The sequence below is a fragment of the Pavona decussata genome, unplaced genomic scaffold (genome assembly GCF_977016875.1).
Source record: "Pavona decussata unplaced genomic scaffold, jaPavDecu1.1 SCAFFOLD_11, whole genome shotgun sequence".
Taxonomy (NCBI): domain Eukaryota; kingdom Metazoa; phylum Cnidaria; class Anthozoa; order Scleractinia; family Agariciidae; genus Pavona; species Pavona decussata.
In genome coordinates this window covers 2,757,658-2,771,181 of record NW_028145434.1, presented here as the reverse complement: position 1 = coordinate 2,771,181, position 13,524 = coordinate 2,757,658, and the positions used below count along the sequence as shown (strand labels likewise).

Sequence of the window (13,524 nt, the reverse complement as noted above, 5' to 3'; positions counted from 1 at the left end):
ATTTTATAGTGACGTACATCAACCGACCTACACAGCTAAATGTTAGATCCGTTTGAAAAAATACGTGTCGTATGCAGATTAAGGACGGTCAACGTCATATAAAAGGCGCCCTTTTAAGATCGATACTGTTTTCGTAAATGTGACACACAAATGATTTAGTTTCCACACAATTCCCAATTTTATCATAAATAAGGCCATCCCCTTGTCTCTCCGTTTCTTGTCGTTGCATGTTCAAAGTTTAAGGTCTGTGGGTGATTCAGATTAAGTAACTAGTAAAAACGTTAGAAGGAGTGTGAAACCAGAAGGCGCAGTAACCCAACCAAATGATCACTTGGAAACAAAAGTTGTTGTCACAAATAGAAACTAACCGGTTCTTTTCGCCCGAGTTCGCAAAAAATTGCATCCATACTAAATATCACAGATTTTTCAAAGCGGACTAATATAACGTGACGTTTGTTGGCAAACTCCGGAAGAAGCGACACTGATTCTCTACCAAGACAGAGCACTTCGCTATTGACTGCACCAATGAAAGTCCATTTTTGTGAAAACTTAGCGTGTTACTTCACTGCGTTTACTTAAACTGTTTCTGTTTCTTCGGAATGGGAATAGGTTAACTTGCAACATTACCTTGCCACTTTGGATAATGAGATTCCTAGTGCGAACGTCACAAATCTCAGCTATTGCTTTGTGAAATAAGCAAAAATAATGCCGAACTTATATTATTTTCTTTTCATTAGGAGCAAGTGCATGCTTTCAGCTGAATCGGTTTGAGGAAGCCATCACGTGGTGTGAAAAGGGATTAGCAGTATCCTTCACTACAGATGCTTCAATGGACTGAAAAGATTTGTCATGTTCAAAATTTACAAAAGTGTTTTCTTTTACTTTTGTGCGCGTACCCTCTTGGCTCAAGTCTCATTACAAAAAACAATTCTTTTGGTCTTCATGATAATTTCAATTTTGCTCTTTGCGGTTAACTTCCCCATGAGAGAAAGACAAAGAAACATTAAAGAAAAACAGGCAAAGAATTAACAAACATTTTCCGTGAGACCTTTCCTCCAGTCTGAAGGATTTGTAAGCTTTAGATAACTTTTGCAACCGGCGTGTTATAAATCTTGACTGATGTAAGATTGACAAGAATAACCAGAAATTGGTGGAACTAAGGAGGAGATCTGTCAAGGAATACAACAAGCCGCGAGATACAGGCGGAGGGGAAGATTCAGGTGAATCTAATGTCTTATAAGCTATTAGGAAAACACAGGACATTGATGAAAGGAAGTTTGTGTTCTTTGGAAGGCTCGTGTATCAAACTAGAAAGTGTGACGAAAACTTAAATTAAATGTGTAGTAAGTTCTTTAAGCTTTCTTCCTTTAACGAAGAAACGTCTTAGCGAAAAAATTATTTCATACCCAAGGCTATAATTTAAATTTTTCCGCAACCAAATTTTGACGGAAAAATTTCTATGCGTGGTAAATTAAAAATTCATAAAATGGCTTTATATAGCTTGAGTTTGTATCGATTTATTAGAAAATGAAAGCAAACTTTTAACTAAAATTATGCATCTGAATGGCCCGATTGCCATCGAATGTATCACCGATTTCACGTTGATGGCTTGACATGAATGTCACGCGAGCAATTTAATACTAGAAGGCATGAAACAGGAAAATGTTTGTCAAAAACAATTCAACAAAACGCGAAATTAACAAATTCGCAGTCTAAAGGGGCACTAAAATAAACATACATTTCTTAAATGAACTTTTTCAATACGCCAATTGTTTTTATGAGTTTTCGTCTCACCTAATTTTCACTTTGAATAATTTTTGGACAATTTCCTTGGCTACGGACAAAAACTCACGTAATAAATGATTCAAAAATGCCTGTGTTCGTCGCCTGTGATCATAAGCTATTATGTAATGTTTAAAATACGAGCAGCAGTGTTTTATCGGGATTTAAAACCAAGAGGCGCAGTCGAGTGGTTTTAGACCCGATGATGATCATACTATGTGGGAGCTAACAAAGGAGTGTCACAGGCAATAGTGATCTTGATGATGCGAGAAATGTTTAGAATTTTCTGGACAAAAGTCTTCTCTAAATTTTATTTATCTTTTGTCCGGTGCATATATACGTCTATAATTTCTTTCTGTTACAATTTACCTAATTCATGTAAAATTAGCCAAATAAATCTTTGTAAAGCCTTGCAGTTACTATATAATTTATACTGCAAAAATCACACAGAAGGAAACCCTGTGAAGTCTAATTCAGGAAAGCCGCCATAATGTGATCTTTTCACCCCCGCGTGCTTACAACTGGAGACAACAAGATGCTTAACCACCTGCTTGTGTGTACTACAGCGTTAACAGCAATAACTTTGTTTGCTCTTGTGATTAGTTACATGAATTATCGTAAATAATAAACAAATAAAGAACTCATATTTTAAGCTTGGAGACTGAAGTAAGTAAGGGGTATTCGAGTCAGCCTCCAGAGCTTTTTGTTTGTGTAATAGGTGGCTAAAGCGTTTACGGTCCGTATATTTCATTCAGTCCGTGAACTTAACGAATAGGACACAGCCAGCCAATTTAGTTGCAGAATTTCGGGCATGCACGTGGGCATTGTGTAGGTTCAGTAGTATATATTCTTGCAAGGCACAAATTTGTCATTTCCCAGCGGTTTGTGCATACTAGGGCAAGGTTTAATAATTCACTGAAAGGAGTCAATCTCTAAGCACTGCTGGGATTGCCTGTTACAGTATTCAGCAGGTGGCCAAACAGCACCGCAGTTCTATTTTGTATCAGTGGTGGAGGTCAATACAAACAATTTATGGAGAGTTGGCTTCAGAGGAGTGGTGGTGAGTCTGAGCTTACATGGAGGCATGTCCCCACCCAAGATAACCCAGATAATTATTGAGTGGATAGTAGTTTGTAAATGCTGGCCGCCAGAACAAGTTATCCAAACGTCTGCAGCAAGTACAGTGGAAGTAAAAGCTACACATGTAAGGTTGCTGTTTTTGTGACCGACAGGCTTTATGGTGGTCCTGAAATGCACGTTTGAGCTGGCCGAGGCTGCTTATGTTTCCCTAACTAGACATTCAGCATCCCTTTACAACTAAAGTGTTGGAAAAGCAGCACATGTCCATGAACCAGCCCCAGTCGTTAGACCAATGATTTCAGGGTGTGATGGACCTACAGAAAAACTATCATCGTTCATTGATTAACCCCTCCAGCAAACAAAAGTTCCAGAAGACACAACCCTCGTTTCAATGGACTTAATGAGTCTATACACAAATGTACCACAAGAGGAAGGAATTCACACACTGTGTAAGGCTTATAACGCCTACTATAAAAGAACAACTCTACTCTGACTTATCTTAACTGCTATGATTACGAAAAATGGCGGTCGCCTTCGCCAATATCTTCATGACAAAGGTTGAAACAAAAATCATAGTCCAAAGCGATCTAACCCTAGTCTTTTAAAAACGCTATATTGATGGCATTTTTTTCCGTCTAGAACACAACCAGAAAAAAAATTCTATAGTTCATTGACCAACCTAATAAATACCGTTCCACTACCAAATCCACGGCTTAAATATGTGAAAGAGAAACAAACTCCTTTGACACTAACGTGAGAGATATAGAGAGGAACCGGTGGTCTATGTACGCACCATTTTAAACCCATTGAGACCTTTAAGTACAATTTCTTCTCTTCAATGGCACAGATATGGAATTAAAAGAGGCTACATCACAGGAGAGACTCTTGGCCTTCTCAGAGCTACCTCTTCTTAGACACTATTTGAGGAGAACATACTATGACATACTATCTGTCAGTATCTCACCTAAAACAAGTGCTCATGAACAACTGTAGTCACAGCAGCCCCTGCTGAGTGAAATATACAGATTCACCCGGTATAATACAAAAGGAGACATTCTCTGAAGGACATAATCGTGGGAGCAAAATTTTAAAATGCTGAAACATGGGTGAGGGAGTCGCGCAGCCATGTCGCTCTTTATTAGCACAGGGATTGATTCCACATACCTCCTAGGCACACAACAGTACATCCAGAAGTTGGTGCATGGTGAACGTTTCCGCCTTCAGTGGGGGAGTGAGTTTGACAACGACAAATGTGAGAAGAGCAAGTTGGTTCCCACGCCTGTGAAAGTAAGCAAAGCGAACCATGTCATAATGTTATGTTTTTGGGGGGTCAGATCAATAGACAAAGAAGTCTTTCTCTGTAGCATGACAGCCATAAGTATTAAAACACAAATATCTGTCTTCATATGTTTTAATACAGATTTAATATGTTTAAGTTTACAAGAAATTGCCCATGAAAAACATGCAAGCCGAGACATCGGTAAAAATCGTGAGAATGACTCAACTGAACAGACAGACGGAGCAGCCTAACAAATGAGACCACATAGACCACTGAATGACCAACATAATAACCAGGCATTAGTCATGCGGATTTGTGATGAAATGCACGAATGACAACCGAGTGCCAGTCCAAACATACTTCTGAAATAACGGGTGACAAATCCAATTAGACGGTTGCATTGGTGGGAATGTGGGACATTTCCCTGGTCTGATGAACACAAAGTTGACCTGAACCACAAAAAGTGAGCCGCTCAAATACAGGAAATATGGGATGGAAAGTCGAAAGCAAAGCATACATTGAGCTCTATAGCAGTTCCCTGTTTCGTTCATTAAAACCCATGAATTTATTTTAAGTCTGAGAAGGTTGATTTAAAAAAAAATAAGATCAGATAAGGTGTATGTAGATCATGGATCAATATCTGCTGGAGCTGCATGTTGCTTCGGGAAATTTGTGTGTGAAGAACCTTTGAACCAGATCCTTGCTGAAAGTAAAATCACCTGGCGTTTCAACCTCAGGCGAGCCACTTGATTGGACAAGCAGTTGGAGAGGATGGTTGGGTTAAACAAAAGCGCTATTGAGAAGACCATTGCGGGGGCGCTTGTTAAAGAAATTGCTCCTTGATGTGAAAATAACTTTGAAAACTGGTCTCTATGCTACGTAAAGAATGATATGATACCACCAAGCCCCACCCCTTATTCCATGATGTGCGTCTCAGCATCATCTTACGTGACCCAGAAACACATGCAGATCCTTGAAAGAGGGCCAAACACCTAACCTTGGCTATTGGCGATGTAGTGATCCTTAAACGGAGAAGGACAACCGTGTAATGTAGCCTCTCGGCATACTTTCAGGAACTACAGTCAGAAGATCCGCAGTTGTGACAGGGGTAAGGGTACGATAAGGGAGGAGCTTTCTCAACACGCCTGCAGTGTCTTTATCTAATGGAACTTTCGTGTGGCTCATCTGTTCATGCTCCCCCTGTAGTTCTTTAAACTCTGGAAAGACAGTCATCGATAACATTGTCCTTTCCCTTGATGTGTCTAATGTCTAAGTCATGCTCCTGTAACATCAAACTCCACCTAAGTAGTCTCTGATTCTTGTTCTTCAGCTTGTGAAGAGGATTGTGATCAGTAAAGACAATGACTGGTTGCTTAGAAGAACTTACATAAACCCCAAAATGTTGCAAAGCTAAAATTAAAGCTAGGCATTCTTTGACATTTGCTAAACTTCTTAGAGAAGTAACAGATAGGATGATCCTCTCCATCGTTGTCTTCCTGCAACAGTACGGCACCAGCTGGAAAATTGCTTGCGTCAACGGCTAGTTTGAACTGCGAGTCAAAGTTTGGTACAGACAAAACTGGAGCATTCTTTAGGATAGCCTTCAACTCTTCAAATGCCTTTTCACACCTGTCATTCCATGAAAACTTGACTTTCTTACTAAGCAACTCCGTCAGTGGCTCAGCAACAGCAGAGAGGTTAGGACAAAACTTGCTGTAGTAGCCAGCCATACCAAGAAAACGAATTAGTTGCTTCTTGGTTTCTGGTCTTGGAAAACCAGAAATAACACCGATCTCAACATCAACAGGCTTGATTTGGCCTTGCCCAATAACATGATCTAAGTAGGTCACATGTGCACATCCAAACTCACTTTTTGCAAGGTTAATTGTGAGCATAGCCTTACTTAGTCTCTGGAAGAAACTGCGGATAATTCTCAAATGATCCTCCCACGTGTCGCTAAAAATGATGGCAAGACCAGCAATGACACTGTCTACAAGGCGCTGAATGGTGGCTGGAGAATTCTTTATTCCAAATTGGGTAACTTTGTACTGAACAGACCATCAGGAGTAACAAAGGCCGATATCTCTTTAGCGCGGTCAGGAAGAGGAACTTTCCAAAATCCTTTCAGTAAGTCAAACTTGGTCACATACTTGGCATTTCCAATTCTATCAATACGGTCATCCACTCGAGGAATTGGAAAAGAATCTGACTTTGTCACACTGTTCACTTTACTGTAATCAGTACACAATCTGTAGGTTCCGTCGGGTTTTTTAACAAGGAGACAAGGAGAACTCCAGTTGCTCTTGCTGGGTTCAATGAAGTCATTCTCTAAAAGGAATTGGATTTCTTCATGTAGATACTTTTGTTTTGTGGGATTCAGCCTATAAGGGTGTTAATTCACTGGAGTGGCATCGCCAACATCAACATGATGGTAGATCTTATCGGTTCTGTTAGGAATGTCTGGAAACGAATGCTCAAATTCAAGCAGTAAATCCTCCAAATCCCGGCGTTGGGACTGTGAAATATGGGACAACTTTGAATTCAGGTCTTGAAGTACACAAGAACTCTTGAGTCTAGCTGTACCAAGCAGATCAGCATTTTCCTTAAAGTTATCGACAGTTTTATCAGTTTCTAGCATAGCTACGTTTGCACTTACAGTATGAACAGTTGGACTGTTGTTTCTATCAACATACTCCTTCAACATATTTATATGGCATAGTTGTTTTTGTTTCCGCCTGTCAGTGGTTGCCAATACATAATTAAGATCACTTAATTTCTTTTCAACAACATAAGGACCAAAAAAGTTTAGTTGAAGTGGACTTCCAAGGACTGGAGGTAAAGCAAGAACCTTCTGGCCTGGCTCAAATTTACGTTCCACTGAGTGTAGATCATACCTAGCCTTCACAGATTTCTAAACTGAAACTAGATTTGCTCTCACTAATTCACATGCCCTTGTAAGCTTAGTGCGAGAGTCTGAAAAATACTGTAAAAGGTTTAAAGAATCTACGTTATCAGAAAGGAACGTTTCCTTAAGAAGCTTAAGAGGTCCTCTCGCAGTGTGTCCAAAAACCAGCTCAAACGGACTAAAGCCCAAAGACTCCTGAACAGACTCTCTTGCTGCCAAAACAGTCAAAACAGTAAGTGCGAATCATATTCTTGTACGTCTGGTGGAACCTTTCAAGCGAGTGCTGACTCTCAGGATGGTAAGCAGAGGACCTATACTGCTTAATTCCCAGTTCATGCATCACCTGTTGAAAAATACCGAACATGAAGTTCGAACCCTGGTCAGACTGGATGAACTTTGGAAAGCCAAATACTGAGAAACATTTGGCCAAAGCTTTCACAATGGTTTTTGCCTTTATATCCCTCAGGGGTATGGCTTCAGGGAATCTGGTGGATGCACACATGATGGTCAACAGATACTGGTTGCCATATCTCGTCTTGGGTAGAGGACCAACGCAATCAGTAATTATCCTGCTTATCAAAGGCTGGGATTGGCACGGGGGCTTTCAGTATTGCTTGGTTAGGACTTACAAAATTCGGCCACATCCTTCTTCAGGTTAGGCCAATAAAAACGATTCAATATTTTCTGATAGGTCTTGTTCACCCCAAGATGTCCAGCAAACGGTGTTTCGTGGGCTTTGCTGAGTATCTCCACTCGGTAAGCTTTGGGAATCACAACCTGATACTTGACAGTCCACTCATCCTCAGCACGAACGTCAGGTGGTCTCCACTTTCGCATCAACACATCATTTTCAAGAAAGAAACAAACAGGATTTTTAGAAATTTCACTTTCATCAACAGCCTTTTGAAACAGACAGGATATTTCTGGGTCTTTATGTTGCTCTTTAATAAGACTTTCTTTAGATAAACTTCCCTCAGAGGGTTTGAATCCCTCATCGACTTTAAAAGCTTGGCTGAAGAACGTTTCAGACAAGTCAAACTCAGAACTAGTATTCTCTTCAAGAGCCTCTTCTCTACTCATGGCTCGAGTAACAGCACATGACGGGTATAATCCCGGATGCTCACTTTCTATAGCATCAGGCACCTGATCAAAACGAGGCTTATCAAAGATAACAGGGCTAACAAATACTTTATCCCCTGCACGGTCATTGCCACGAAGAAGGTGTACTCCCTCAAAGGGTAAAGAAGATCTAATGCCGAGGGTAACAAGTCCTGAAACTACGTTTGATGACAAATAAACATTATGAAGAGGAACAAGTGTATAATCTGATGAATCTACCCCCTTGATAAGGACATTAGCACCAGTAGACGACTGTTCAGAAAATGGCAAAGTATCTGCCAGCAAAAGGGATTGTGAGGCCCCAGTATGCCTCAAAATTCTAATAGGGAAACACTAGACAAATCACTTGTCAATGAAACAAAACCATCATGAATGAATGGTTCAAAAGTCTCCATACTGAGTTTAAATGGGAGATTGAAATTCCTGTTCATATCACTAGAGTCTGAAAAAGATTTAACCTCATGAAGTGTGTCACCCAGACTGTCACAACTTAGAGGTATAGTTTGCTTAGATGTAATAAAACCAGTGGGCTTGGCTTCATTTTGTGCCTGCTGTTTTATTTTAAATTTGAAGCAATCTGATAATAAGTGACCACCCTTTTTACAGTAATTACAAACAACAGAATTAAAAGGTGTGTTTGTCACCTCCAGTTTAGATTTTTGAGCAGGTTGACTGAATTTGGGACTTGAATGTATTTCGTCATCAAAATTCTGCTTCTTCGGATCTTGCTTGCCAAGGTTTCTTGATGGGCCTGATGAACGCAAACCATTTTCACGACTGCAAGAAAAGGACTGGTGGGGGTTATCAGTAACCGAAATCTTACGAGTCAGAGAGTAATCATCGGCAAGACGGGCAGCATCGTCAAGCGTTTCTACCTTTTGCTCGTCAATGTAAGTTCGAACATCACTGTGAATACACCCCTTAAACCCTTCAATTAAAATCAGTTGTCTTACCTTATTATAATCATTATCAATCTTCTGTGAGGACCACCAATGATCAAATAACTGTTCTTTTGCCCTAGCAAATTCCACATAGGTTTGTTTACTTTCTTTCTCGCAATTACGAAACCTTTGTCGGTACGCCTCTGGCACTAGTTCATAACCCTTCAGAATTAACTGTTTAACAGAATCATAATTTGAAGCTTGTTGTACTGATAACTGAGTATAGATTTCTCTAGCCTTACCCGTTATGACGCTCTGCAGTAACATGGCCCAGTAATCTTTGGCCATTTCAGATTCTCTGCTACTTTCTCAAAATGTAGAAAATACTTATCAACCTCAACTTCTTGAAAAGGTGGGACCAGCCTAATATGTTTTGTTACATCAAAAAATAGATTTTGAACTGGTCCCAGAAGGTCTTGACCCTAATTTCTCTTCTAATTCCAACTTCTTTAGCTCTAATTCGTGATCTAATCTTTGCTTTTCTAAACGTAACTCTCTTTCTTTCTCCCTTCCTAACCGATCTCTTTTTTTTTATTGTAATTCTCGTTCTCTAAGTTCCTGTTCTTTTTGCATTTCTAATTTCTTAAGTTCCAACTGGCGTTTTAATTTTTTCAATTCCACATCAGGCATAAAGCGAGATTCCAATACAGATATGTTAAAAATAATTTTCTGAATTTGATCCTTCTTCATTGACTTCTTTACTTCTAGGTCTAAATGTTTACCCAGAGTAATAAGTTCATCCTTCAGTAAACTGTCGAAAACCTAGCTCCTGACTAGGCGAATGTATAACTTTCTCTGGATGAAATTTCTGTGCCATGTTAAACATCGCCGGATTCACCAAGCAAATAGCAATAACAACCAAACGTTTGGGGCTATACGGCGTACTGGGGCGCGTCCCCCGGTTGGTGGATGGGGGAGCCCTCCCTTTTGGAGGTTGCACCTGAATAATACGGAATAGGGTGCCGTGGACCAACATAGCCTAGGAGAAGCAAAACTCTGATTCCAAAACCGGGCAGGTGGAGCTCGTTAGCCTTGGCAGGCAGTTCATCTAGGAGACGGAAAACTCTGATTACAAACCCGGACAGTTGGAGTTCGTTAGCCTTGGCAGGCAATCGTCTAGGAGAGGAAAACTCTGATCTCAAACCCAGGTAGATGGAACTCGTGAGCCATGGTCGGCTATCATCTAGGAGAAGGAAACTCCAAGTGAAATCACCCCTCCCTCCAGTCCCCGGGGTTAGACACAGGGCTAACAACCCTGTTCTGTAAAAAAAGTCTTGTTACGGAAACAGCAACAAAGGAAAAGAACACTTCTAGGTGTGACAGGCTTCCAGAGTCATCGCAAGATACTCGTGTGACTGGCAGTGGGGAAACCGAATGGAAACCACTGACAGGAGGATGGAAGTCTTACGCGCCAAAACCAGAACCAGGATTGGTTTCTGGAATGTAAGAACCATGTATGAGGCCGGGAAGCTAGCGCAAGTTACAGCAGAGATGAGGCGCTACAATATACACATTCTTGGAGTCAGCGAGAGCCGATGGACAAGATCCGGTAGATACAGAACCAACACGGGAGAGACAGTGCTCTACAGTGGTAGAGATGACGATCAACACCACGAAGGAGTCGCAATCATCCTTAAAAAGGGAGTGGAAAAGTGCCTGATGGAGTGGAAGCCTATTAACAGCAGGCTGATGAAGATCAGATTGAGAGGGAAGCACATCAATACCACTTTCATCCAGTGCTACGCACAAACCAACGACAGTGAGGACGAGAGCAAGGAGGCTTTCTATGAACAGTTGCAGGCTGAACTGGAGAACACACCAGGACATGAAATGAAGATAGTGATGGGCGACTTGAATGCCAAAGTCGGAGGTGTAACACCAACTACGAGAAAGCCATGGGTAAGGAAGGATGTGCAAGCATGAACAACAATGGAGAGAGACTGCTGGAATGCTGCGGGACATTTGACCTTGTCATTGGCGGGACTCTCTTTCCACACCCAGACATTCACAAACTTACCTGGTGTTCTCCCAACGGCAGAGACAAGAATCAGATCGACCACCTGGTGATCAACGGGACGTGGAGGAGATCGCTGCAAGACGTTAGAGTGAGGAGAGGAGCAGATGTTGGCAGTGATCACCACCTTGTCACTGCAACTCTGAAAGTGAAACTGAGAAAGAATGGACCTGAGAGACCAAGACAACAACAGTTTGATATGGAGAAGCTGCGCGACCCCAAAGCAAAGAATGCCTTCATCCTTAAGCTGAAGAACAAGTTCCAAGCTTTGGCAGATGCTGAAAACTACACCCAGACAGAGTCAGCCGGAATCGACACTGCGTGGAAGCAAGTAAGATCAGCCTACACACAAACCAGTGAACCTTGCTTAGGAAGAGGACGAAAGAGGAGGAAAGAGTGGATAACAACGGATACCTGGAAAGCCATTGAGAACAGGAGAACCCTTAAGAAGAAAGTGTTGGAGACCAAGTCAGAAAGGCTGGAAGAGAGGTGCAAACAACAGTACAGGGAAGCTGATCAAACAATGAAAAGAATGGCTAGGGCCAACAAGCGGGCCTACATGGAAGGCCTTGCAAGGGAAGCAGAAGAGGCCGCGGCCAGAGGAGAACAAGGACGAGTGTACAAAATCACTAAGCTCGTCAGCGGCAAGTACCGGCGATCTACAGACACACCCATCGCAGATAAACAGGGACGGATACTAACAACAGAAGCGGAACAAGAGGCGAGATGGGCAGAACATTTCAGCGAAGTTCTAAACAGACCACCACCAACCGCTCCAGCGGAGGTACAGGACCCGGCAAAAGACCTGGACGTAAACACAACGTCACCTGAGAAACAAGAAATTGTGGCAGCCATCAGATCCCTCAAAAACGGAAAGGGTCCTGGTCAAGACAGCCTCAATGCAGAACTCTTCAAGGCAGACCCAGAGCTTGCAGCGCAAGTTCTTCAGCCACTCTTTACAGCCATCTGGGACGAGAAACAACTACCAGAAGATTGGATGGAAGGCGTCATAGTAAAGATCCCGAAAAAGGGAGCCTTGAGCAATCGTAACAACTGGAGAGGAATGACCCTCCTGTCTGTTCCAAGTAAGATCCTCGCAAAAATCATCATCAAGCGAATTGAAGGGGCAGTGGACCAGCAACTCCGAAAGGAGCAGGCCGGTTTTCGACCAGGAAGAGGGTGCACAGACCAAATATTTACTCTGCGAAACATCATCGAACAGTGCACAGAATGGCAGAGACAGTTGTACATCAACTTCGTAGACTTTGAAAAGGCCTTTGATAGCATCCATCGAGAGAGTCTATTGCGCATTCTCAGGGCATATGGAATACCACAGGGGATTGTTCTTGTCATCAAGAGTTTCTACAACAACTTCACATGCAGGGTAGGAAGCAACGAGACCAGCTTCAGCGTGAAGACCGGTGTTAGACAAGGCTGTTGTATGTCTGCGATGCTCTTCAACTTGACAATCGACTGGGTGATGAGGCAGACAACAGCAGACCAAGTGCGAGGCATCAGATGGACCCTCTTGACACAACTTGAAGATTTGGACGATCTAGCACTCATGACGATGATCTGACGATCTACCACTCATGTCGCATACCCACCAGCACATGCAGGAGAAGACGTCCCTTCTAAATACCTTTGCACAGCAAGTAGGCTTGAAGATCAGCCAGAAGAAGACGGAGGTAATGATGCTGAACGTATCAAACCCATCACCTGTCACAGTAAATGGAGAAGATCTACCAACGACCGAAGAATTTACATACCTTGGGAGCACTGTCAGACATGACGGTGGGGCAGGCAGCGACATCAAGAACCACCTCAGTAAGGCCAGAAATGCGTTTAGAATGACAAACAACGTTTGGAAGTCATCCCAGTACAGCACCAAGACCAAACTAAGACTGTATCAGAGCTGTGTAATCTCCACCCTACTGTACGGCTCGGAATGTTGGAGGATGACAGAGAGCGACCTCAACAAGCTGTCCACCTTCCGCACGAAAAACCTCAGAAGAATCCTACGTATATTCTGGCCTGAAACCATCTCCAACCAAGAACTTCTTGCTCGCTGCAACCAGGACAGCATGGGAACCATCATTATGCGAAGACGATGGAAATGGATCGGACATGTCATGCGACGGGAGCAAGACAACATCAGTCGCACAGCCCTTCAATGGACACCAGAGGGGAGACGCAGGCGAGGACGAACCAAGATCACCTGGCGTCGGACTGTGGAAGCAGAACTGAAGACCTTACATCATACCTGGGGAACCATTCAGAGGCTGGCCAGGGACAGACAGGAGTGGCTTAATTTTGTTGCTGCCCTACATGCCAAGCCAGCATATGGGCATGAGAGAGAAGAAGAGAAGTTTGAGGAACGTTCGAAAAACGTGCGGCAAGTAAA

General features: G+C 42.4%; 1 protein-coding gene and 1 long non-coding RNA gene across 6 annotated transcripts in view; one reads left to right on the top strand and one right to left on the bottom strand.

The window, feature by feature from the left end:
* Positions 1-13,524, top strand: part of LOC146488192 (uncharacterized) — a 256,677-nt gene that overhangs the window by 64,633 nt on the left and 178,520 nt on the right. For 4 of the 5 annotated variants that reach the window (XM_085121887.1, XM_085121890.1, XM_085121877.1 and 1 more), the window contains 2 exons: positions 738-805; positions 1,127-1,220. In XM_085121887.1, the coding sequence (XP_084978013.1) occupies positions 738-805; positions 1,127-1,220 (162 nt within the window). The remainder of the gene's footprint in view (positions 1-737; positions 806-1,126; positions 1,221-13,524) is intronic. The other variant, XM_085121896.1, reaches the window with a different exon arrangement.
* LOC146488194 (uncharacterized) overlaps positions 1-13,524 on the bottom strand; it is a 140,109-nt gene that overhangs the window by 26,739 nt on the left and 99,846 nt on the right. The window lies entirely within an intron of this gene.